General features: G+C 31.0%; 1 protein-coding gene across 1 annotated transcript; it reads left to right on the top strand.

Annotated features, from left to right (window-relative positions):
• The first annotated feature begins 330 nt into the window (after positions 1–330).
• On the top strand, positions 331–26,687 carry LOC139492655 (uncharacterized). The gene is made up of 23 exons (XM_071280808.1): positions 331–429; positions 1,157–1,303; positions 1,583–1,662; positions 2,356–2,427; positions 3,230–3,380; positions 3,842–3,976; positions 4,980–5,053; positions 5,661–5,732; positions 6,208–6,373; positions 7,222–7,325; positions 7,854–7,965; positions 8,682–8,953; positions 16,930–17,104; positions 17,342–17,421; positions 18,228–18,299; positions 18,786–18,933; positions 19,399–19,530; positions 21,406–21,479; positions 23,267–23,338; positions 23,615–23,813; positions 24,920–25,041; positions 25,823–25,916; positions 26,467–26,687. The coding sequence occupies exons 1-23, from the start codon at positions 405–407 to the stop codon at positions 26,673–26,675; spliced, it is 2,787 nt and encodes a 928-aa protein (XP_071136909.1). The 5' UTR covers positions 331–404; the 3' UTR covers positions 26,676–26,687.
• The last annotated feature ends 743 nt before the right edge of the window (positions 26,688–27,430 follow it).

Raw genomic sequence — 27,430 nt, forward strand, 5'->3', positions numbered from 1 at the left:
CTGTTTTAGGTTTATGTCTGTGTATTAACTACTAAAATCTTAGATCTGCACGAAAGTATTCAATTTGTACAGCTACTCCTTAGACATGTTAGATGCAAAAAATATAAAATGGAATCGACTTTGGATTTATAACTTTTAAACAACGTTATACTACTGTTGCTTTTACTTGACGGTATGAAAAATTATCATTTTAGATAAATGATTTTAGAATACACATAATAAACCTAAGTCATGTATGTAAGAATAAACAAAATCAATCCGTTATCATGGTTTACATATACATGTGCATATTTCTTCACATGTATAATTTGCCAAAATTTTACATGGAAACAATTCGTGCTTTAACTGACGTCTTGTATAGGTTATTGACTAAGATAAGACATTGAGATTGGGGTTATATCACAATGAAACTATTAAACAACGTTATATGTAAGTAAATCAATATGTTATTACTTTTATAAAGTGTAAACGCAGCTTTGAATAATTCAATTTTTTCGATGGAATATAGCAAATCAGAATTGTGACCCTAGTGTTCCAGTAATTATGTTGATTGATATAAAGTCAACTGTTATGTAAAATATGATTATATCATTTGAAATATAACTATGACATGTGAAATAAGACTAAAATGTCATGTAAAATAATGCCCAAGTAATAAGAAATATGGATTTTTCATGTGCTATTGATTAATATTATAAGGCGTTTTGTTTTGTTAGCTTTTTATCTGGTATTAATACATACAGTGATATAAAACTTATATTTTTATCTTTTTATTTAAAAAAAAAATAATATGTTTTGTTATTTTTCCCCGAGTTAATCATGCGTGTTCTATATTAAACTAACTATAAATTCTTTTTTTTTAAATGATACAAAAAAGAGAATTAATGATTCTTCGCCATGAATTATTTAGAATTTAAAATAAATAATTCTTTGTACTTAAATTTGTCAGATTCGAATAAAAGAATGTATCAACGATTTTTCTTGTCTTATTGGAAACAAAAATTAAAGTAACTGTATGTAGTTGAATGACACACTTCTTTATATAAATAGTTTCTCTTCTTTGTTTTACAACATACATGCACATTGTAGTAATAATCATTTAATGTAGCCAATAAGGTACCTGATAACTCAAGTACTCTTTTAATTTTTTTAACAGGTCTCTGCTTTTGTTTCATTTGTATCTTTGGACAACAATGTGACGATCTCGATTCTGATGTATGTAAGCGGTTGCATGGCCAGAATCCGAGTCTGTGTGCAGATAGTTGTTTGTCCAGTATCTGCACTAGATTCTGTGGTCAATGTCGTAAGTTATTTAGGTTATCTTCGTGTACCTCTAATATTACAGTTTTGCGTAAGATACATTGTATTTTTTAATAATAAAGGGATTTGGCAGTCATAAGGAAAACAAACAATACATTGAAAGACGAACTAAACAAATAAATCAAGGACACATAACTATGGTTAAAAGCTCGCATAAATGTCAATTTTATACAATTATGAAATGCAATTTTCAACACAATATTGGCATATGTATACAGGACTTTGTGTATGCATTAAATTGTGCTAACTATTATATTATCAGCTCTGACTTGTTATTCCTGTCATGAAGTAGACGATCCTTCTAATTGTACCACCACTGCAGTCTGTCCATCTAAAGATCATGTACGTACACAACTTTTATTTGAATAAGTAATTAGCCTATGCACGAGGGTTGATGCATCTTTCAGAACCATCTTTTTCCCCAAAACAACCTACACGTTTTAAGTTATTAAATTGGCATTTAAAATTATTAAGTTTCTGAAAAAAAGTAAAATAAGAGGAGCGGAGTATAGATATAACGTTTACAAAACATCAGCTGAATAATAGCACGCAAGTTTACTGAACATTTAGCTGAAGACTTGTATAAGAATTATGTTACATGTGATACACACTTTAAAGGATTTTGTGTATGTTTTTCCACAAAATAAAAATCTAAAAGCTAAAACAAATATCAAGCATTTATCACCACCATAAAACATGTTACCAAGCAAATTAAATGTATCATAGATTCCTACTATAATCATTTTTAGAAGGTTTGTGATATTATGTATGAATATGACACATTCAATTAAAATACAGGTTGGGTAAAACAAACCCAGCCCTTATAACCCTTTTCATTTACTGACATATAAAATCGAAAAGATAAAAAATAATAATAATAATTCTCCAGGCCGTGTACAATGTGTGCTGTTGTACAGTGTTTCATGTTAGTTACATTCGTGTTTTTTAAAACACGAAATTACTCCATTTATACAGAACATTGCAGATACGGTGGTAAAGTCATGTAAAAAATAAAATTTAATTGAAATATTTTAGTATTGCTTCACAACTCAAACCTATACAGATGACTTCCAAGAGGTTTACAAGTTAGGATGTGCAAAGAAATCAGTAAGTAGTGATGTTTATTTATTTACTAGATTTAGAAAAATACACAGGGGTAACAAAAGAGACTTATGTATCTTCATTATCGGTTTAAAACTCGCCAAAAAGGAACATGTTTAATTGTTAAAACCATATTTTAGATCACAAACATTTCAACAGCAGGATATTTAAAAAAAAGTATGAACACTTGTACCAATCTGATTCGTTTAATTTGGGACATAGCATTTTGTTTTATTATCTAAATGACGATGCATTTAAATGTTGCCTGTCTGGTCATTCCTGCGTAGTTACTTAGTACCCTGAAAAGTGTACTATGAAAATAGAAGGCAAATTGAAGCAATTTGATTGGACGAGAAATTGTAAGTATGTGTTAATGTCATTTAAATTATGGTTGCCTTTCAAAATGTTCATTGGTAACTGTTTGGTTAACCCTGTATATTCTATACTTGATTGTTTAAATAATATCTAAATCAGCTGAATTGATCTTTATAAATGCTCTGTATTGATAATATAAAAAACGAAAAATCATACAATTGTGCAGTTAATTTCTAGGATGCTTTTAAAATGAAAGCTATTCAGGTTCGGGAATCAATTTTACATTAATATCTAACAAAAGTTTGAATAGCTCTAGAAAAAATCAAGCTCAGAAGTCGAACAAACCTTGTAACACCTGCATGATTTAGGGCAAAAGGTTATACTATAAAGTATTGACTATCTATAAGTGTATATACGCATATGTTTATTATTTTTGGATGCTATGATATCAGACTAGGTTATCTCTATCTTGTTTTAAAATTGTACAATACAGCTATGTGAACAGAATATCAACTCTGGGAAGAGGTCCCACCTCGATGTAAATGGAGGCTGTTGTAGTTTTGATCAATGTAATAACATACTTCCAGCATTAATTGATGAGCTAACAGTAACTAGTACTACAGAAATGGTCCAGAATACAACAGGTAGGGAATTCAATTTGATAAAAGAAGTGACTGTATATGTTTTAAAAGAGATACAACGTAAATGATAATATGAGATTAAAACAAATAATTTACTGTTACATTTCTTAAAGTCTGCAATGGTTTTACACTTGTCATTTTTGGGGCTCTTTATAACTTGCTGTTCGGTGTTGGCCAAGGTTCCGTGTTGAAGACCGTACTTATATCTATAATGGTTTACTTTTATGAATTGTGACTTGGATTGAGAGTTGTCTTCTTATAACTACTAAAATAAACTATAACAAAAATATCATACGTATAACTACTCTTACACTGAATGCACTTTTACAAATTGCGCCTGGTATCTTCTTTATAAAATAAGAGGGTATGGTATGATTTAAAATAAAGTATAACTACATGTGTGTATATCAAATTTAAAAGATAATAATATTTTGATTTCAATGACAGATATTTATATTTTTCAGCGTCACCGTCTATACTTAAAGAATGTAAGAATTTTGATGACGACAGTTGTCTTAGAATATCAATGATTGACCCTTCCTTTTGTACCAATGACTGTATATCATCACAAATATGTCCACGCACATGTAGAAAATGCTGTAAGTTATTGCTAAATATTTAATTACAACATTTTAACTAAATTTTAGAACTTGGTCAACCGATTCTGTAAGTGTGCATAACGAGTATTTTTGAAATAAATATCATTGAGTACACACGATATCATAGGTTTAGAAGCTACAGAGATAAAAAAAAAAAAAATAAAAAAAGCTTTTCAGGGTTAACATGAAATGAATCCCTATCCGTTTGAGAAAATTTTCTTGCTGTGCATTTTGCGACATCCGCTTCGTTACCAGTCCTATGGTATACGAACTGGTTACAATTAAATGAATTATCATATTATGTAATCGTGTTTAAGTTAACGTTATGGATTGTATAGTTCATGTCAATTTTATTTTGCTTTTCAACATAGATAGTTAAATAACAAGTAAAATGTATTAAAAGTAAGTGTATGGGGGACAAGATGCCATTTTAATCATCGTTTTGTGTTTGCACAGTATTTATTCTCACCCTTTAAACCAAAGTTTTGATGTAGAGTATTTTCAAGGGTTAAGTAAATTTTCCTGATTTTTTTTCCAGAATAAGGTTATTCTCTTAGCTGCATGTACTAATAACTTTATTTGTGTTTAGCTAGACATATAAGTAATTTATATTTTTATTACAGAGAATTCAAAACTGCTATTTTGATAGATTAAGGCAATTGTTTTAAATTATGGAACAAGATATTTAGTGATATAAACCACAACACCAATTATATTGGCCCCGATATAAAACAACCTATTATTTTTTTGATACATTGTAATTCATCTTGGTTCTAAATGTACACACTCTCCGAGAAAAAAATCATAAAAGAAGGGGAACATATAAAATTTGAAGTAATACATGATAACGCAAGTATACAAGTATACAAGTATAAATCGATTATTTGACATTTTGATCTAATGGAAATGTGTGAAATTGTTGTTGAAAGGATAAGTCAAATCAGCAAAACAAGCCTGCGTTATTAGTACATGTATCTGTGATTTTTCGTTTTTATAATTTTAGTTCAATGTTATCAATGTAATGATATCAATAGTCCTGGTGATTGCAACACTACCACAACGTGTGAGTCAGGAAAGGTATATAGTATTGTTAAATTCAAGTTACATAACAAACTATTATTGTATTAACTTTTGCAGGACAATTACGGTAAAAATATGGATAGAAATTATAAAAAAGATTTTTCGTAAATCAAAATGTCAGCATTCTTTATTTTATCACCGTCCATTTTCACGACTTGATTTTGTTTTTTTACAGCAAATTGCTGACATTTCTAACCAGTTTAACAATTTGGTTTTATGAAACCTTTTGCAATTTGATCAGGATTTTCTGCAAAAATTGGTGCGCAACACTTACATTCAAGTTATAGTAATAATTCTACGTAGAGACTACTGCAATCACGCATCAAAACAAATGTGCACGCGCGTTTTCTCCCCACATAAAGCTCACCAGTGACGCTGTGTAATATTAATAAGGCTTTATCAAGTAGGAAGTTGAAATCTATAAATTCCGAAAATATGTTTCACATACGGCTAAGGTAAACCCAGGGATAGTAAAGCTTCAGTGCCTCGAATAATACAACATTAACGAATCGACAAATATACAATATATACCGGTAAATTATATGTTAAAAAAGTGTTTAAGCGCAACAACTCGAATAAACTGTATACAATTGCTTTCTTTCAGGAATGTTTTCGCCTTCAGACCTTGAGCTTTGATTTAAGACCTGTTTTCAGACTCGGATGTCTTGAAGAAAATGTACGGATATAATATTGCTATTCAATCAATAGCGCAGAGATCATATTTGTTCCATACATGCTCCGCAATACTATTGGTTTGTTTCTCAAATTCAATTCTAGATATGAAAATGTACAATTTGTAAAATTACAGTTTTTATGAATATGGTGAGTGAGACGCATGTTTAAGTTACATTTTCACGATGTGCAGTTTTTATGAAGAATATAGTGCTGTAAATTAAAATCACGAAAACTAGAAACATAGTTTTCCTATATTGAACTGATCAAAGTAAGATATATAGTAGGTGCTTACAGTAGTGTTTAGATATTATAGAAAAGAACAAAAATACTGTTTAAATTGTGTAAAGAACAGAGCTACAATTTTCAAATACACATAAAAAACAACTCAATGATTCTTTCACCATCATAAATGTCAAAAGTAATTAACAATAGCGTATCATGACTTTATCATCTATTAAATTCTTTAATTGCTATAGTTATGTAGCAGATTCAACATGGACCCACTACAATCTGCTTTTGGTCGTAGAGATGTCTCTCTAATAGGTGGATGTTGTAAAACTGATCTCTGTAATATACAGCGTACTCTACCAACCACTCAAACAACTACACAAAGAGCTTCTCCGGTAACCACAGGCACACCTAGTAGGTGTACTAATAATCATAAGTTTTAATTTGGGACCCAAGTGTAACAGTACTGGAATATATATAGAAATATAGTCATTTTTGTCTGCATGTACTAAAAATTTGAGGGGTCCATATTTGACTAAATTCAGGCCAAATCCAATACACTTACCATTATTTTCGTGTGGCATTCAAAATTCCCTATTATACCGTTCTTGTCTCGTTTCCAGACTTACCTATATAAAATTCTAACTGGAAAGTTCCTTTATACAATGGAATATAGCTCAACCACACCAAACAAATGGAAAACAACTGTCGTTTTTCTGACTTGGTACAGGCACATTCCCTTTTGTGGAATTCATTGCTTATGTGCTCTATTCATGAATATAAATATAATATTTACCACTGGACTAATCCTTTTTTTCAAGTTCTTGATTTTTATCTGCCCATAACATTATATTAAAATTTAATATTACTTTAAATACGTTATGCATTAATAGGCTCATCATCTTTACCACTCTAAAAACAATAACGCCAAATGTGCGTTTACTCTACAAAAAAATCATCAGTGACGCTTAAAATCCAAAGTTTAAAAAAATAAAGTAATAGCTTTAAGAATAAAAAGACCTGATATTCAAAAGGTTTTGTCAATCACAGCTAACATTAGTATTCTCGGGTTAAATAATGCTTGGTATATTTTGAAAATTTAAGTTTTGTAAACAATTATTATATAATTATGACCATGTCAATAATAATTCATGTCAACACAGAAGTGTTGAATACTGAACTATCAGATACATTATTTATAAAAATAACGTGCAGAATGATCATCAAACATGATTTAAGAATATTTTTTCTTTCAATCGTAGCCTGTAGGCCTATGTTGATAGGAGATTGTCCGATTGGATTTGTTAGAAGAGCTGATAGCTGCTACTACATCAGTCGTAGCCATAGAATACAATCAGCGGCACATGTAAGTTTTGGCATAAACACAACCATTGGTGAGATGTTTCTTAAAGAAAAACATGGAACAATATACATTAAATGTAATATAACAATTGTTCTCAAAGTATACATTGACGTCTTTATCTAAACCTGGTATTAGAATGTCTATCTAGTACAGGAAACTGTGATTTCTGTTTTTAAAGCATTTAAATTTGTAGGACCTTAATCAATGACTTGTTAGATTACGATGATCTGATTTAACAACCGTAAAAAATTTCAGAATTTTATACTATTTTTTCGTACACATAGAAATCTGTATATAAGAAGACAGGGGTCAACGCACGGTAAACTGATAGCCTTGTTTAAAAAATCTTTTGATCTATTAATATAAACACTTAAGAAAGGGCAAATGTTTTTGGCAAACACATTGGACATTCAGGAATATAACTATCAAGGAACTGATCAAAACACAGTCTGAAACAGTGTGAACATAACTCTGTGCTTTTACATTTACTTTGCTAACAGAAAAACTCTATTACTTATTATTTTTTTGCAGGAAGAATGTGCTTCTTATTGTACTCGACTGGTGATTATAAGTAGTGAAGTAGAAAATAAGGAAATTACTGACTTCTTACACCAAAGTAAACAGATAGTTGGAATAAATGAAGGTAAATAACACGATGTCCCTTATCAAACATTTACAATTTTTAAGATTTTTTAATTAATCTTTATTTAATGTATTTGTATGGAACGATCGCGTATAGAGCGTATACAAAAACATCTGTTTTGTTAAGAAGAAGAGGAATACATATGAATCAACCATTGTAGGATCTTCTCCTGATCATTCATTTTAAAATTGTTAAACGAAATTGAACTATACGTATTAGTTTCTCTAATTGGTATGCATAACTGTTTAAAAATTATACTATGATTTAAGTTTTCCAAATACAATTTTAATCATAATATCAATCCCCTTTGATAGCTAAATTTGAAATTTTATAATGCTCGACAAGCTTATTTTGAACTATAATAATTCGCTATCTATTGATAAATCTCGTAGTCAAGAGGAAATATAAGTACATACTAACTGATAAGAAATAAGGTGAAATAAAGTACAAAGTTTCCATATGGACAATACAAAAAAAAACAAGAACAGACACCCTCATATTTAAGAAGCAATTATTACTGTGGTGTTTTACACAACAAACGAAATTGAATCAATACGTACTTTATCTTATAAAAGATTCTAAACATAATGCTTAGATAACAAACAAACTAACAAAGCAAGTTTTTCTCTGTAGATGATTGGCGAATACATTATAATATGTTTAAACATTTATCAAAGCCTGGAAATAAAATGCATCAAATACCTGATCAATTGTAGAGTCTAGATACTGGATCGATGCTTACAGAAGCGATTCAAACTTTGATGGTACTTGGGTATGGAATAGTACAGGCACCGTAATCAATGACCACACTTATTCTCATTGGAGACCTGGATCTCACATTAATTATAATGCTGACGGAGAACATTGTGCCGATATAGGGAGAGGAGAGTCTTCTAATATTGAGACTACCAATGGATATTTTTGGGACCATGGGAGTTGTCTACATAGACTTTTGCCATTATGTGAATACCCTTTAGGAAAAAGTCCATGAAAACTTTACATGTACGATAAACACTGTTTGGACTTGTTATATATAAAATGATATCATATCGTTAGAGTGCTTCATTCAGATTTTTCTCTTGCTCTGATCAACATCTTCAGAACATTGAAAAGGCATGGATTATAATGTGGTTACAAAAAAGCTGCCTATTATCAATTAAGAATTGTAAAAATACTGTTCGATTATTGATTTTTTTTTCTGATTTTGAATATTACTATCAATGCCAATACTGCTCCAGATCACTGCAGAATTAAAAAAAAATGGTTGGATAAAAATATAGGGTGCATGCCTTCTATTCTTTCTTTCTGCAACCCAAAAACTTTTATTAAATTTCCAGGTTTGGGATTGTGAGATTTATAAACGATACCCCATCAAAATATTTATATTTGTAGAAGTAAACTACTTGACGAGTCATGTTTTTAGGTAGTTGATATTGTTTGAAAATGAACAATAATATTGCGAATATTTTGAATGTGTACATCCTTTTTTTTTTTAGATTAAAATGATAATAAAAGATGGTTACAACAAATTAACATATTTGTTTTAAATCCACATCTGATTGACATCACTGGTTAAACGTACTGTCTTACAAATATCTTTTACTGCAGAAAAAAATGGTAGTCTAAGACCTTGTAACCAGACAATATAGCGTTCTGTATTTTGAGTTTTATTTTCTTAAAAGTGTAGGTATACAGTATAAAACATTAGACATTGTGTAGATAAACATTATATTTGTCGCGAAGAGAGAAAAAATAGTTTTCGTCGTCGTTATTTATGATAAATTAAAGGAAAGAAGGATGGATTTGTTCTATTTTTTTGTTTTAAAATCTTACTGTTAATGAGGTAAATGCAGGATTCCAGGTTTTGCTTTGGATTCCAGCTTCGTTACTGTGATTTCCCCCCAAAAACTTGTGTTGTATATAAGCACAATATTTTTAGACATTATGTAGAAAAACATTATATTTGTCGCAAAGAGAGGATAAAACATACACAACTTTGGGCATATATGAACCATCAACCCAGTTACAACACATTATGTTTTAGAATTCCATGTCAGGAATATGGTTGTTGTTATCGACAGTCTATTTCTATGTACATTGGGGGTTCCTTTTGTTTTAGTTCAGTGTTTCCGTTGTTCGTTGGTTTTCCCATATAGTTTATGTGTTTATTTCGTTTTTTTTTACCAGGAATTGTTTTTGAGTATTCAATTATTACTATTGAAAAGTGGTATACTACTGTTGCATTTATATAGGAAGAGTCGGAAAGCGGTGTGGTCATTGTATGCCGCAGATTTTCACTACATGGCTGAACATCTGTGATTTCATCAGAAAAAGGGTACAGGTTTAGTTCCTCCGGATGAAGCTTTTACCTATTTTGTTAAAGTCCAAGAAATCTTCCATAAGTAACCTGAAATTCTATAACAGTTGATAATAATTTCCAATAAATAAAGGCAACAGTAGTATACCGCTGTTCAAAACTCATAAATCCACGGACAAAAAACAAAATCGGGGTAACAAACTAAAACCGAGGGAAACGCATTAAATATAAGAGGAGAACAACGACATAACACCGAAACGTAACACACACAGAAACGGACCAAGCATCAGACAAAACACCACGAGAATAACAAATATAACATGAAAACCAAATACATGAATTAGGGATAGACAAGTACCGTGCCACGTCTGATCTCAATATCTCAAAAATAAGAGAAAACACAAACGACTCAACGTTAAAATGCAACACACACAGAAACGAACAATAATATAACAATGGCCATCTTCCTGACTTGGTACAGGACACTTTTAAAGGGGAATAAAAAGTGGGTTGAACCTGGTTTTGTGGCATGCCAAACCTCGCACTTTAATGGCAAAGTTAAATATAACATTGAAATGATAACATAATATTACAGGACTACAATACAAATAAATAGGAGAACATATTAGACAAAGAAAAACATGATTAATAGATAACAAAAAGCATCAGGTTTAAAATTCAATACGCCAAAAACGCGCCTTGTCCACACAGGACTTACAAGTGACGCCCAGATATAAAAGATCGAAAGAGAAAAAAGTACAAAGTTGTACAGCACTGGAGATAAAAAGTTGAAAAGGTTTCGCCAAATACGGCATTGTTTTTATTGCCGGGATAAGAACATTCTTATTATATAGATCAATTCATGCTATTGCAAACAGTAAATTTTATCAAATGAATATGACAGAGATATACATAAAGAAACTGAAGTATTAACTAATTACAGAAAACTAAACCCGAATACATAACGTCCAGATATAAAAGATCGAAAGTGAAAAAGGTACAAAGTTGTACAGCACTGAAGATCAAAAGTTGAAAAGGTTTTGCCAAATACGGCATTGTATTTATGCCCGGGATAAGAACATCCTTATTATATAGAACAATTCATGCTATTGCAAACAGTAAATTTTAACAAATGAATATGAAAGAGATATACATAATGAAACTGAAGTATTAACTAATTACAGAAAACTAAACCCGAATACATAATGCTATTAAAGTTTAACACAGAATAGACACACCCGAATCAGTCCAGGCGTCAACGTAATTACAAAAATGTGACGTCACATACGATGGCGAAAAGGTACAAACGTTATGCCACATTTGAATTTATGAAATTTAGAAACAGCATGACGTCACATATGAAAAACTATCAAAGTGAGATAGAATTAGGATTGATTTAAGATTATATCAGAACTAAATACTGATAATTAATTTAAACAAAATGCATATTGCAATACTTATTAATAGCAATTAACTGTAATATATATATGTCCAGTTTGTTATGAATCCAACTTCAAGCGTAAATAATCGTACAAAATTTAATATAATTAATAAAGGCGGTGATTAATTTTTCTATCCGTAACACCTAAATATAATAAAAAGACGTCAACACATTTGACAAAATCCGATGAGAATTACAAATATAACATTAAACATGTAAACTAAATACAATAAGTCTGTAATGAATGTATTCATTTACCTGCATTTAATATTAATTACAACTCTGTAATACAGAAAATATCTACAAATTACCTAACGTTGCAGTAATTGTCTTACAACCTAAGTTGAATGATCACAAGCCCAGTAGTCAGCACTTCTTGTGCTGACATGAACTGTCATTGATATGGTTATATCTATAAATTTACTGTTTACAAATTTTTGATTTTTTTGAATTACTAAGGCTTTTCTACCTCAGGCATAGATCACCTTAGCTGTATCTGGCAAAACTTTTTGGAATTTTGGTTCTCAGTGCCCTTCAACTTCGTACTTTATTTGGACTTTTTAACTTTTTTGGATTCGAGCGTCACTGATGAGTCTTTTGAAGACGAAACGCACGTCTGGCGGATATACGTAATTTAGTCCTGGTATCTATGATGAGTTTATTAATGATTAGATTTTGTACGCTTACCGATTTTTTGGCGTATTTTGCGTATATCTGAAAAACTATGATATAACGATAGAAAATGAAGAAAGCAAATATTATCAACCTGTCAAGATCTACGAATAGATTAACACAGTTGAAATCATCTAACCCTTTACTGGAGTTATAACTTTTACTGACAATTTGTTTTGCTTTTTTGTTTTATATTTGAAAGCTAGAATAGATATATAAAAACTTAATTAAGCCGAAATTATCAGCAAGACAATATCTACAAATATGTCTACTTGCTGACATCTTTGATCATTTAAAATCTTCTAATTGGAGTTATTTCTCTTTAATGACGATTGTTATCCAATTAAGTTTTCTGCCTGTTATTTTAAAAAAGTAAAATCACAAAAATACTGAACTCCAAGGAAAACCAAAAATGAAAGTCCCCAATCAAATGGCAAAATCAAAAGTTCAAACACATCAAACGAATGGATACATGTAACAACTGTCATATTCCTGACTTGGTACAGGCATTTTTTTGAAAACTATTATAAACAGATAGCTAATTTAAATAGCAAAAATAAACAAAAAGACCACATCTAAACATAAGTCACCATATCCGAAACCGCTAGTAGACTACTGAATTGAGTTCTATCTTATTATAAAAAATTTACCAATATTTTATGGTTTTGTCTTTTATCATGATAAGTAGAAAAGTAAGATATACATTTGAAACTGTTTATAATGATCAGCAATTGCTAAATCTACAAATAATTGAAATTTTGCCGAAATCTTTTAACATAACATAGAGTTTACTCAAAAGTAGACTCTTTGTAGGAATAATATCCCTTAAATGATATTTTTTTATTGCTTGGAATAGACACAACAGAACACAGAAACAAAGATCAGCAATATGACTAAAAAGAAATCTTCGTCATGAATTCTATTCTAGTCCACATTGTTGAAGATGTACCTTTACCATAGTGAGGGAAATAGGCTCTTAAGAGCCTCTACTTTGTTTTTTTTTGTCCGTATAATGAGCCAATTGATGAGTCTTACAGAATGGAAAGGTGATTTCAGTGTACTAGCATGATATGTACAATTCAACAAGGTAAACATGAACTCAGTAGAGCTCTTAACCGACGTAGATCAAAAGATCGACATACAACGGACATTCAGTCAATACATGCTCCTCCGTTTCCATTTAATCGTCACAAACAATTAAAGGTTACAGTAGTATACCGCTGTTCGAAACTCATAAATCGTTAGAAAAAAAACAAATCCGGGTTACAAACTAAAACTGAGGGAAACGCATAAAAGAGGAAAACAACGACACAACTAACACACACAGAAACGGAACCAAGCTTTAGACAAAACCAGTTTAATAGAAACTACCTGTCATATATTCCGTCACACATTATTTGATCCCTGTCTACTTTTTATTGATTCTTGTCACTTGTGATTGGTTATTCTGATCAGTGTTTAATAATGAGCACGACAACTTAAATGAAATAAGCTACGAGATATAAAAAAAATCATTTGTTTTGATTAATCATTAATAAAAGTAAAACAATGAAGATTTGTTCTCTTTAAGCAGCCAGTTTGGTAAATTTTGTTCTAATAATTTACGAAACATCGCTGATGAATAATCCACCTCTTTATTGAAATGAGAATTTTATAGACATAAGTTACCTATTTTATAACGTCAGAAAGATAAGGCAGATAGTCACGATTATAATGTGCCCTGGATTTACATCAACATGAAGTTCATATTAATATTTCTATGTAAGTTTTATATAATGATATATTTAGATCTACGGTTACTAATATAGGTTTCACGAGCCTGTTCCGCCTACCTCGCACTAATCAATGCTGTGTAATTAAGTAATTAGGGCAAGATCATCCAAACGATCGTATAAAAAAAAATACAGGCGACATCATTACTTGATTGACCTTTAGGCAATATGTGTGTCACAGGTGACCATGTGTATGTCGTAATTGTCTATGAAACTCCATTCGTGCTACTAGGTATACAACTATCAATGTTTGCATATCGGGAAAATATTGTTTGAGGCTTTGCCTGGTGAAAAATCATCCTATTTGTTTTGAAGAGTGAATATATACAGCCTTGGGCATATATAAAATGTAATCATTGTACTTCTATGTTGTAGATGCATGCCCAAACATCTATGATTCATTTCAGATAAAGTGCCCAGTTTTGGTTCATCTGGCTCGCGTATTATCCATTTGTGGCATAATCCTGAAATTCACTCAGCAGGAACATGAAGGACTTTAACTTTAATTTTGAATATGTCCGTAAAGAAAATATTGTTTTGCCTGCATTAAAGGATGTAAGCATTGCTTAAACCATATGTAATAAAATTAAAAAAAAGCAAAGAAGGGGGTTTGCATTATATGGATAAATTTAGAGGAACCTGAAAATTTGACAAAAAGTTAAAAACAAACTAGAGGCTCCACAGAGCCTGTATAGTTCACCTTGGTCTATCTGAATACTAAAAAAAACACGAACCCATCACAAACTGGGGTGTTCTCTGGTGCTCTTCAAGGGTAGGCAGATTCTGCTCCACATGTTGCACCTGTCGTGTTGCTCATGTTATTTCAAACCCGATAAATGGACTAGTTCGGAAGGTCACATTCATGAAATTGGAAGGGGGTTGTAGTTACGACATACAAAGCATATCGAATATCAACTGTGAAACGGTAACGGTCATTCAACTCGTAATGTCGTCCGTAAAATTTACGAATGGATGATTTCAACTTCACCATTTCGAAATATTGGTTTAATAGCTTCCTTGTGAGCAGCAACCCTATATTAAGGAAATCATGATAGGACATACAAGCGCGGGAATATCTTATCAATTGGGAGATATATATCCGTATGTAGGTGCTGCTTGAATGTTGCTACATAAAAATGGAAAGTTCACAATTGGGAAGCTGAAATCATCTCTTTTGTCGTAATATTTTGTTTTAAACCGACCAGCATTGTCAGTTTCTGGATGTAAGTCAAGAAAGGAGGCAGACTTATTTGTATCTGTTGTATCCTTTATCTCCATTTCAATGGGGTAGATACGTTCAACATAGTCACGAAATTTTTAATTATTTAGTGAGAGAACACATCTATTCAACGGAAATAATAGTTGAAGGATGTTGTTAACTTTTTATAGTTCTTCCGTAGAAGTTCCTGTATGAAGCCAGCTCATAATAATAAAGAAACAAGTCAGCATGAAGAGGGGCACAATCGGTTCCCATTGGAACGCCAAAATTCTGGTGAAAAACACGTCCTCCAAACGTATCAAATATGTTGTCAATCAAGAAATGAAGAATCTTGATAATGTTATTTTTAGACAATTGTTTGTTTGAATCAGAGTAATTCTTTTTTATAATTTTAGAATTAGGAGTCGATTGTCGATTTCGACATTACAAACGTATTTGTAGTACTTGTCTTCCTGATAATTTTTCTGTTTTAATGTTTATATGCAGTATGTAGTTTTCAAGATAAAAATAAAAAAATAAAAAAAAAATAGTTAAAATTTGTCATCAAATTGAAATAACTGCTACAAGAAGTCGTCTGTCAATTTTGATTGAAATGTAGTCAGTATGTAGAGCCGTAGAACATTGTTTTTGCCAGGTTACCCTGTTAGACATAATAGACAAAACTTGCATTCTTTTTTGAAAATGTTTGTAAACGTTAACGGACGACGACGACGGACGACAAGTGATGCGAAAAGCTTACTTGGCCCATTGAGGCCCATTGAGCCAGATTATCTAAAAAGACAAGTGAACATCTCAAAAATATATAAATATACAAATTTACATCTATCAGAACCGCAGTGCAATGAAATACATGTATCAGTTCCTATAGGATACAAAGTAGTATTCATTAAACATGAAACAAATAAACACGAAGTTATAACGAAATATATAAACAAAACTAATACACAAAATAAAAAATAAGCAAAAGCAACAAACTACACAAATCAACTTTGTAACAACTTTGTTATCCTTTAAACAATATATTTTGCATTTCTAAATTAGAAACAGAATGAATTCTGACATTGTTAGAAGTCAATCGAATCTTTTTTTAAAGGCAAAGAAAAGAGGATCATATGTAAATGAATCTTATTTGAAAAAAGGTGATACGTTAATTTCAGTTGACCTTAACAAAACTGAAAAAGGGTATTATGAAACGTACAAATACATTTCCATTATTTTTTTTATTAATATTATACATATTATAGATTAATACCAAATTGTTTCCCATATGACGATGCTGTGAGGTTAAGCTGTCGTATTATCTATGTCTCCTTTTTAAAAATGTGTTTGATTTGTTTCAAGATTAATAGCAATAGAAGTATATATTGGTACGCACGTCTGGCGTACTAATTTATAATCCTAGTACTTTTGATAACTATTATGATTGATTGCCGTTAATAATTCTAACATTATAAGTAAATCTATACATTTTCGCCGTTACAATATAACTGAAAATAATAAACCCAATAAAACAATTAATGCTTAAACTCAATTATAATTTCAGCATTTGCTTTGCTTTTCTGTATTTTTAGCACTTAGTGTTTACATCTTGGGCACACAAGCTCAGTCATGTAACGATCTAGATACTGAAGTATGTAAGAAGTTATCAGCCTTGAATCCAAATATGTGCGCTGATGGCTGTCTGTCTAGCATTTGTTCTAGATTTTGTGGACGATGTCGTAAGTTATGTTCTTTTTAAAGAAAATGAATAATTTGTTTCAAATTTGGGAAGATAAATAATAAGATGTAGTGTCGACAGACAATTTCGAGTAAAAAGTTTTAATGTAAATAAAATGTAAAAACTTTTGATTGATTAAAGCTCATTTCGATTTCATATTTTTCTTTTCGAATATAGACCCATTCTTTTACCTAAACAACGAAAAAAAGATAACTTTTATTTCTGTTTTTATTTTCAGCATTATCATGCTATTTCTGCCACCAAATAGATAATCCAGCCAATTGCACTACTGCACTTGAATGTCCAACTACTGACCATGTAAGTTCATTCATTAAAGAGGTTTTTTTTCACTGTAATTCATCGCTGCATATGTCTGGTAAAGGCATCCAAAATTTGAATTATCTTTTAGCACATTTGGTTTTTTAACTACTTTTTTTTTTATAGTATTTACCACTCATCTGACTTGTTAGAATTTTAAGGATGTATATTCCAACATGAAAAACAACTGGCATGTCAGTAACTGCTAGTAGTCCTTTGCTAGTTTATGTATCATTTTGCTTATTTTCTTTTGTTTCCAATTCTGATATCGCTCGAACAATTTTACACTGAGTTTTACTGTGCGTATTGCTATGTGTTTCTTCATTTTTCATTGGATAGAGGTATAGAGGAGGGTTGATATCTCACAAAACAGGTTGTCAGAGGTCAAAACCTCCTGACTTGGAACACCCACAGAAATGCGGCTTGTCCCTAGTTAGGAGCCTCTGACCTTTGTTAGTCTTGTATATTTATTTAATTTTATTCATTTATATGTTTTGGAGTTTACTCACATCCATTTTCACTGAACTAGTACACAATTGTATACCACTACCAGCTGAGGACATCCTCTGTATGCCGGATTTTCTCGCTGCATTGCAGACCCATTGTTGGCCTTCGACCGTTGTCTGCTTCTTGGTCGGGATGTTGTATCTTTGACATATTCCTCCTTTTCATTCTCAATATTATTAATGTTGTCTACTATTGATGGACTAAGTTATAAACAAAGATGTCTTTCAGAGTGCATTATATATTTGTTTGTGTCACATTGATACATGCCTCCACATGTCATTTTTATTATTATTTTGTAGTACTGTTTTACATCTCAAACGTTTACAGACGATTTCCATGAGGTATACACAATGGGATGTGCTATGAAAAATGTAAGTTAGTGTAATAAAGAACTCAATTATTCAACTTTTCTAAATAGCGGTATAGAGTGATAGCATTTTATATCAAGGATACATGAACCTTACATTACATTAATCTGAAAATATTATTGTTTTAAAAATGTCTTACATGAGATATGATTTATTAAATGTCGGATAATTTCTAATTAACTGTAAGGATGAAACATAACAAATCTAGATATAACGAAATTTTTGAATATTTTAATCTCTTATTTAACTCTATTTATATAAAGTACAAAGATTAAGGATAAAAGCAGAAGACAAAAATCAATGATTATGAAAAAAAAACCTTTCGATGATTAACGCTATGCTTCATGTGCAAAGCAAATCTTTAAAGATATTTTGTTTTAGCGCTAAACATAAATAACACAATCATGTTTTTTGCTTTTTGCTTTCTCATTTCTAAAAAAGCGAATGGGAGAAATGAAATATATAAATTGCTTTTTTCATTTCTTATAGCTTTGTGAACGAAATGTTAATAATGGAAGGCGGTCAGATCTTAGTGTTAAAGGTGGATGTTGCAATATCGACAAATGTAACAATATACTGCCGTCGCAGATAGATCTACTACAACAGAGGACCACTGTTATGGTTCAAAATACTACAGGTATTTGGAATGTGTAACGATGAAAAGATAATTGTTACCTATGTATATTATTGATAATGTCTTAACTTTAGAGGAAGACATATTCTAGATAATTTTATCTGCGTATTACAATTTGAAGTCGATTTACGCATTTCTTCAACCATACAAAAATGTGTATACAAAGATAATTATATCAAAAAGTGCAGTGGAAGCGTTGATAAGTTGTGGTTTAAAATTGAAACGCGTCTGACGTATCAAATTGTACGCCTGGTACTTTTGATAACTATTTTCATTTGGTTATCATATCCGAAATGTAGAATAACATTAACAACTGTTTTATACACCAACTTGCCTGCTTTTCTTTTTCTTTTTCTTTGATGTTCTCGTTGTAGTTTAAACTCTTATGATATATCTGAAAATATACGATGAACCATTTCACTCATTATTATAGCAACTGTCAATTAGTTGTTCGCCTTTCTTTAACAGTTCCTCCGTCCTATAGCGTCTGTAAAAATATGGATGATGATGTGTGTCTTAGAATTTCATTGACTGATCCAGCATTCTGTAGTAATGACTGTATAGCTTCTGTTATCTGTCCACGCATGTGTAGAAAATGCTGTAAGTAATATAATGTTATTATGTATCTATACGTTGTTGTTATTTTAACAAAACCGTCAGGAACACTTCCAACAAACACAGATAAAGAAAGAACAAAAATAACATAAATCTTACAGTTTTACTTATTGTTGATTTTAAGATATGATGCGAGTAAACGTCATACAAGTGAGAGGTTTACCTAGCTTTAAAACCAGATTGGGTTAATCAACAATTATTTAAATAAGAAAATGCCTGTACCAAGTCAGGAACATGACAATTGTCTTCCATGTGTTTGATATATTTGAGCTTTTTATTTGGCTATTTGATTATGAACTTTCCGTTTAAATTTTCCACATAGTTCAGTTTTTTTGTGCTTTTACTTTTTAAATAAACTTAATCTAAAAGGTTATCAAATCAACACTGTAACAACATCTTTGAATATTTTGTTCATTGGTAGAAATAATGACTTTGTTATTAAATTATAAACCATACTACATATTATTGTTATAATCATATTTATTTTCACGGTAAAACTATATTTTGGCATTGCACGGGTTATATATTGTTCTCTTACTTTGAATTACTTATACATCTGTCCACTTAATCCATTGTATGTTGGATGGTTACAGATTGATATTTTACTCTTAGATCAATGTTTTACTAGTCGTTATTGGCTTACAACAAGCTTTGATTACACTCATATCTGTACTCTGTGTCTTTTTATTATTATGAGCGAAGTATAAATACCATGCCATGTCTGGCGGATATTTTTCTGCTTTGTATCGATTTGATGATGTGCCTGTCCCTAATCAAGAGCATTTAGTTAAGTGGTTGTCGTTTGTTCATGTCTGTCATATATGTTTTTCTCGTAAATTGGTATGTTATAAATTATTCTGTTTGCTCTCTTAATCGAAATGTTTCACACCAGTACTCAAAACCCTCCTTCCTTGATAGGTGCATTTAACATAGACAAATAAAGTCGTATAATATAATCAAAATGAGGATGTTAATTTGATATATGCCTTTTTGTGCTTCTTCGTTACATTTGTTGTTTTTATAGTGATTAAGATGATAACACAATGTTGACTGCTGTACCCCTATTTTTGACATTTTTAACTATTGTTTCTGTTTGTTTTGTTCACGCATCGGTGACAATATAATGGAATGTGATACGACTGTCATACAAGTGAGAGGTTTAGCTAGCTATAAAACCAGGTTCAATCCATCATTTTCTACATTTGAAAATGCCTGTACCAAGTCAGGAATATGACAGTTCTTGTCCATTCGTTTTTGATGCGTTTTGTCATTTGATTTTGCCATGTGATTATGGACTTTCCGAATTGATTTTCCTCTGAGTTCAGTATTTTTGTGATTTTACTTTTTTGTTTCATATTTATCATGTCTGGGCCTTTTATATTCTAATGTGATACTGATCGGGAGCTTGACATGTGACATTGAGAGTAAGACATTATGCACTGTGTTCTTTGGACAGAAAATCTTGTGACATGTATATGTTTTGCTTACTGGGTTTTGCTAATGTATTTACATGCTCTCAGTTTTAAAATTTTTGTTACGTGTATACATACGAAGGTTGCACAGTAAACGTTCTAACGTTTTAACTAAACGAACTAGTCTTATTAGCGGGTGTGTGATTATATGAACAACACGACGGGCCACACATGGAACACTACCGCTCAAAACCTGCGATCACCCAGTTTTTTTGTTGTGATTTGTGTTTTTCGTTTTCTCTGTTTGGTTTTGTGCTTATTTTATAAAATTTGTTTGTATGTTAGCCGTTGTTATTTTTTTTTTGTACATGACTTCATTTTTTGTACGACTTATGAGTTAACTTTAAAATCGTTAGCCTTTCTTTTTCATTTGTACATAATTTTTCAGTTCAGTGTTACAGCTGCAATGATATAAATCGGCCTGAGGACTGTAATAGTACTTCGACATGCGAGTCAGGAAAGGTAAACATTAAGATATATCACTAAAGCTGCATTGAAACAACAACTATACAACCGTAAAAAAATCAACAGACAACTCTATACAACACTTACAATTTTCAAAATGTGCTGACATTGATTTCGTTAATTATCAATATATATATACTTTTTCTAAAAATGAGGGTACTTCTTATATGGCCTTCCGAATACCGTTTCGATCCCTAACATCACTGAAGAGACATTTATTGTCGAAATCCGGATCTGGTGTACTAAATAAATATTGACACCGTATGTTTGTGGCATAACATCGTGGCCACAAGTTAATTTTTATCTGTTTAGTATTAAATTTATATTAAGATTCATTTTGTTACACCTTTTGATCAATTTTATTTGGCAATCGCCAATGGCATGCAGCAGGGTTAAAGAACATCAGTTGTTCGACCTGTAAGTCAAATGCGTTTTGTTTAAATATACTTTTTTCACTTTTTTGGTCTTTTGGAAAATGTTGTTTGTGCTGTTTTTAGACCCTTCTACAACGATTTGTTTACATGCACATGTATAAAAATTGCGGTTTTTATCCAACGCAATCATAGGTTTGAACGTAGTTTTCAATTTAGACTCGTTTATATAGATATATATATATATATATATATATATATATGGCGAGGGAAGAACCAAAAATTTGCGAAAGCAAATTTACAGATCTAACATTGTTGGGTTGATGTTTAGACGAGTTGTATATATATATATATATATAAATGTTACAGGCATTTTGAAAAATGCCTGAAAGTTTAAAGCATTTTCAAAATTGCCTCTAAGATTCAGTCATTATACATAATGACTAATTTTTCTAGGCATTTTACAAAATGCCTGGAAAAATTAAAAGGCATTTTTTGAGGCGTTTTGTTATTTGAAAAATTGTTATTTTGAAAAATTAAAAGGCATTTTATGATGCGTTTTGTTATTTGATTTTGCCATGTGATTATGGACTTTCCCAATTGATCTTCCTCTAAGTTCAGTATTTTTGTGATTTTACTTTTTACAAAATGCCTGAAATTATTTTAAAGAATGAAATATTAAAATAAAAACAATTGAAAGCTTTGAACACCAGATCAGTTGTATTTATGATACTTATTACTGAACTAAAAAGAAGACTTTAAATAATCAAGAATAAACTTTACTGAATACCAACGTCATGTGATACTTATAGTTTGCTATTTTACACAGTTGTACGTCTGTAGGAGTCAGCTCTGTTACAATCAGTGATATTTAAACAAGGTTTTTTTCGTACACATCTTTAGGACATTTGGCCTACATTTTAATCTGAAATTATTGGAGTTACGTCTTGCGTGTTACCCTTACATCTAAAATGTAGAATGTAGGTAGAAAAGAACCGTAACTTTCTAGAAGACATAATTAGTTTTTACCTAATTTAACACTTGAGAGTTTATGATTGACCTTTGTTGTTTTTTTGTGGTTCAAACCTAAATGAGACAATAATATTTTAAGATGTATTTAAAGGGTAGCAGGTAATTTCGTACCTTGACAATTAAGCACCTCTGCCATTTTATACCCCAAATTACCATTTCGTACCTAACATTTACCATTTCGTACCCCTGATGAAAACCATTTCGTAAATCATTAGCCTTATATATTTGGTTACTTTTTTATACATTTTTTTCTGTATTGATAAAATCCAAAAGATTGGCGAGTTATATAAGTCTTCGTTGCAGATATCTTTATCTCACAGACCCTTTTTGCATAATTAATTGTTCAGCAGTCTAAATGATGTTAAAATTTATATTATACAGGAATGCTTCCAGCTAGAAACACTTAGTTTTGATCTTCGTCCTGTCTATAGATTAGGATGTCTTGACGAGAGTGTAAGTTTGATTTTCTGTTTCAAATAACAAAAAGGAATAAATAAGAAAAGAAGTATTTTTTAAATTATCTTAATTTAACAAAGATAAATAAATTCAGTGTTTTTAGATAAGAAAATAAAGAAGCGGTACTACATACGTATATATATTGCATTCCTCCTGTGGTGTATTTGTTGTTGTTGTTATTTGCATAATGAATAACTTAAGTGGAAAGTTACGTATACATGTTGTTTATTTTGATAGGCTTCTTATGATTTAAACGCACTTTTTCATCAACAGCTTTGTAAACGGTTCGGTGTGAACCCGGCACAATCAGGCTTTGGACGTCGACAAACAAGCCTGTCACTGAAAGGAGGGTGCTGTAGGACTGATCTTTGTAATATCAGAATTCCTAGGATTCCTAAGATTATCAATGCCCCTCCATCAACTATCACTGCATCCACCGCACCACAACCTGTTAAAATAAGTCCAACAACAAGTATGTGTTAAAAATTTACAACGCTTATATATTACCCTGTTCAGTGACAATAAACAAACTGAGACGTATGCACCAATCAGATAATGTGTTTGCCTGGTTGACATGATTTTAGACAAGATTGTTATTTTTATTAGTTTGTTAAAATAAGTATTTGAGTATAGACCTTTTTGATGGTAGGTATTTTTACTGTATTTGTATTTAAGTATTTGCAAGGAGGAAGTTTTATGTTTTTTCTCTTTAATTTGCTTTAATTACACTTTTGCATGTACAGCGCCATAGAGTAGTTTTTATCTTTTTCAAATAGTGCGTTTTGTAGATTTTCATTATCATTTTATAAGTATAACAACCAAACTACAAGGGAACACAAAAGCATCTGGAGATAAACATAATGTCTTCATGGCTTCTAAAGTTTGAACCCTCTTTTAGTAAATCTCTTTCTAAACATAAACACAAAGTACACACACAAAAAAAAAAAAGACAATAAAAGACAAATTGCAAAGGTAGCTGACAAACATAATGAATAGTATTGATTCTAGGATTGCAGTCTCTTACTGAAAAAAGTTTTATTCACTGAACATGGCATAAAACGATGGTGTTACATAATCGGGAATTGTATTCTTATATTATCGGTCCTTCCTTTATATGCCTTTATAGAATCACATGGTTTGATGACGTCAAATATGCTTGACTCTGTCTTGAATATTTTGACCTAAGCGTCACTGATGAGTTGTATGTGGACGAAATGCGCGTCTAGCGTACTAAATTATAATCCTGGTACCTTGGAGAACTATTTACAAGTTTGACCTGGAGTAAGATTAGAAGTATAGATTATCTGGTTTACTACACATTGATAACGTAAAATATCAGCCGCGAAATATCGCAACATAAAGTAACACCTATTGACAAAAAAACTAGATATTTTGATGTTGTTAGTGAAAAATAATGTACAAATATCTACTAAATAGATTGTAAATAAATAGCAAATGCGTTAATAAAAACCAGTCTCATCCCGAATATGTATGGCTGATTTTTATCCTGATATTTTACCACTCTAATATTGAAGACAACTTTCTACATGTTCTGATGATGTTTGATATATCTTTCAGATTGTGCAACACCACATGCTGACACCCACCACCACGGTTGTCCTCCTGACTACACATACGTCACTCATGAACGTGCGTGTTTTCATATAGGCAATAATCTATTAACCTGGCAGCAAGCCGATGTATGTTATAAACCTCAATAGTTTTTTTTTTATTAATATCATAAAAGTTAAAAAATGGGTTTAAGTTAATGATTCATCAACCCTATTACATAATACGATCAAAGTACATGAGAAAATTGCATGTCGCCAACAATATGTTAGTATCATATACATATGAATATAAACAGATAGAGTCCACGTGCAATCGATTTTATTAAGGTGTGGTTGATTTCAAACTGTAGGTAAAAAAGTATGTTTATCGTCGTTTTTATAACCAGCTGTGTAATGATTTTGTAGTGGATCGAATCATTATTGTTCTGTTAATTGCCGAATACATAACCAATCTCCAGTTAAAGGGTTAATTTTGAGGTCACTTGAATACAGATTTAATGAAGTCGGATTAATCGCTTGCAAGTAAATGTGTTGTTTTTTTTTTTATCTTATTTTGACAAAACTGACGCTAATTGACTGCTAATAGTGAATTAGTATGTCACCTTCATTAATGATTGAACAAATAAAATCCTTTTTGTTTTCTTTATTTCTCGTTGCTAATGCCACTTTAAATCTCGAATAAACTTATTAATGATTGTTCCTCTACTACTAAACTCAAACGGGGTATTTGCAGGGGATATACGTACATTATTATGTATTGTTCGTGGAAAAATTAAAATCACAAAAATACTCAACTCTGAGTAAAATTCAAAACGGAAAGTCCTTAATCAAATGGCAAAATCAAAAGCTGAAGCACATCAAACAAATGGAAGACAAATACATCTCTTCATCCCTTTTTGTCCATTTATAGAGTTACTGCAAAAATAAATGTGGAAAACTTGCCGATTTTAGTTCTAGTACTGAAATACTTGATGTCATGAGCCATGTGAAATCAACATTTCATAGTGAGTATGAAAATATTTTTTTTAAAATTAAATGTGTAGTAACACAAGCACAAATTTAACCTAAAGATGATACATTGGATTAAATAAAGGATTTTAACACAAAGTCTTGTTAATCATATATAAACATGCAAAAGGGGAGGCGGTTAACCTTTTGCTGATGTCACCAATGCCATTCGCAGGAACCCTTGATTCACAGCGTAATGAAAATACAATCTAAAGAATAAAAAGAATAAACATACAAGTGTTCTTGATATCATATGATATATTATATGGTCCATTTTCCCATTAAAACGAATTCGTGTATAGACTAATGATTTGACTGATGATTAGTTATATATGTCATATATCATATATCATTAATATATCACTTCATAATTGAAATGCCTATTCTTCATTTTCGGTATAGAGTAAAATCATTGATTAAATATTCATTATTCATGAGTTACGAGCTAACAACATCGTTTTGATATACACTTTAAAACATGTCCCCCAAAACTGCAAATAGCTTTTGGTAAGAAGAAATTAGCATTACATTTTCCCTTTTTTATAGACATTGATTTATGGATTGGTGCAGCTAAAGATAGCCATGGTAACTGGATATGGACGGACAAAAATCAGAAAATAAGTCTGACCCACAGCTCCTATCTTACTCATCTACATGGATCATGTGGCGCTGCTCACAATTCTCGCGCTGTTTCTTTGATTCCACACTTCTGTACCACACAACTCCATCCCTTATGTGAAGCTCATCGTCAATAAAAAGAAGAACATTGTTCTTATTTAATCAATTGTTTTACTTATTTCTGATATCTTCGAACACGAAATAACAAACACTGATATAGAAAAGATGATAACAATACCAAAATTGAGAATCAAATTCATAAGTTAAAAACAAACTGACAATACCATGGCAACAACCAAAGAAGACCGAAACAGTACAAAACACAAATAGGATTTTTAATGTTCGTTTTGTCTTTTGATAAAAGGAATGCTGATTGTAAGTGCAAAGTTTTCTCATTATAACTAATTGAATTTAATGTTTTAACTATAACCAAAAGTAATAGTGGTATTGAGGTGGAAGAAAACAGACTTCTCAAATAGTGTACAAAATAAATATAAAACAAACTGCTAGAAGAATTCAATGTTCCCTGATAGGGAAGGGATGAACAGGTGGTACAAAGTAACTGCAAATGGAAGTTACATGTGACATATAAGTATTGGTATCAGATTTGACTTGGAACTTGTTAATGGTTGGTAATATTGATCATGTGGAAAACAAAAGGGTCTCGAATTTTGTTATTTCTAATAACACCATTGTCCTTTATAAGTTATATATTAAGTTGAGTCTTTTGATTTGTAATTTAACGTCATGACATCTAACAAAATAAGACATCGTTATTCAAGTCGTATTGATTTACTGTTTGCCAGTCCGTACTTTTATATCCCGACAGGCCAAAGGCCCAGAAATTATAGCAATGTTGCGTTTCAAGTACCTTTTTATTTCACCCAAGTTT

The sequence above is a fragment of the Mytilus edulis genome, chromosome 10 (genome assembly GCF_963676685.1).
Source record: "Mytilus edulis chromosome 10, xbMytEdul2.2, whole genome shotgun sequence".
In the NCBI taxonomy this organism is placed as follows: domain Eukaryota; kingdom Metazoa; phylum Mollusca; class Bivalvia; order Mytilida; family Mytilidae; genus Mytilus; species Mytilus edulis.

Bases quoted from the DNA above. Each gene is read 5' to 3' on its own strand.
- LOC139492655 (XM_071280808.1), top strand. From the start codon at position 405: ATGAAACTATTAAACAACGTTATAT. The intron at 430-1,156 runs GTAAGTAAATCA...TTTTTTTAACAG, and splicing joins ACTATTAAACAACGTTATAT to GTCTCTGCTTTTGTTTCATT. The intron at 3,381-3,841 runs GTAGGGAATTCA...TATATTTTTCAG, and splicing joins AATGGTCCAGAATACAACAG to CGTCACCGTCTATACTTAAA.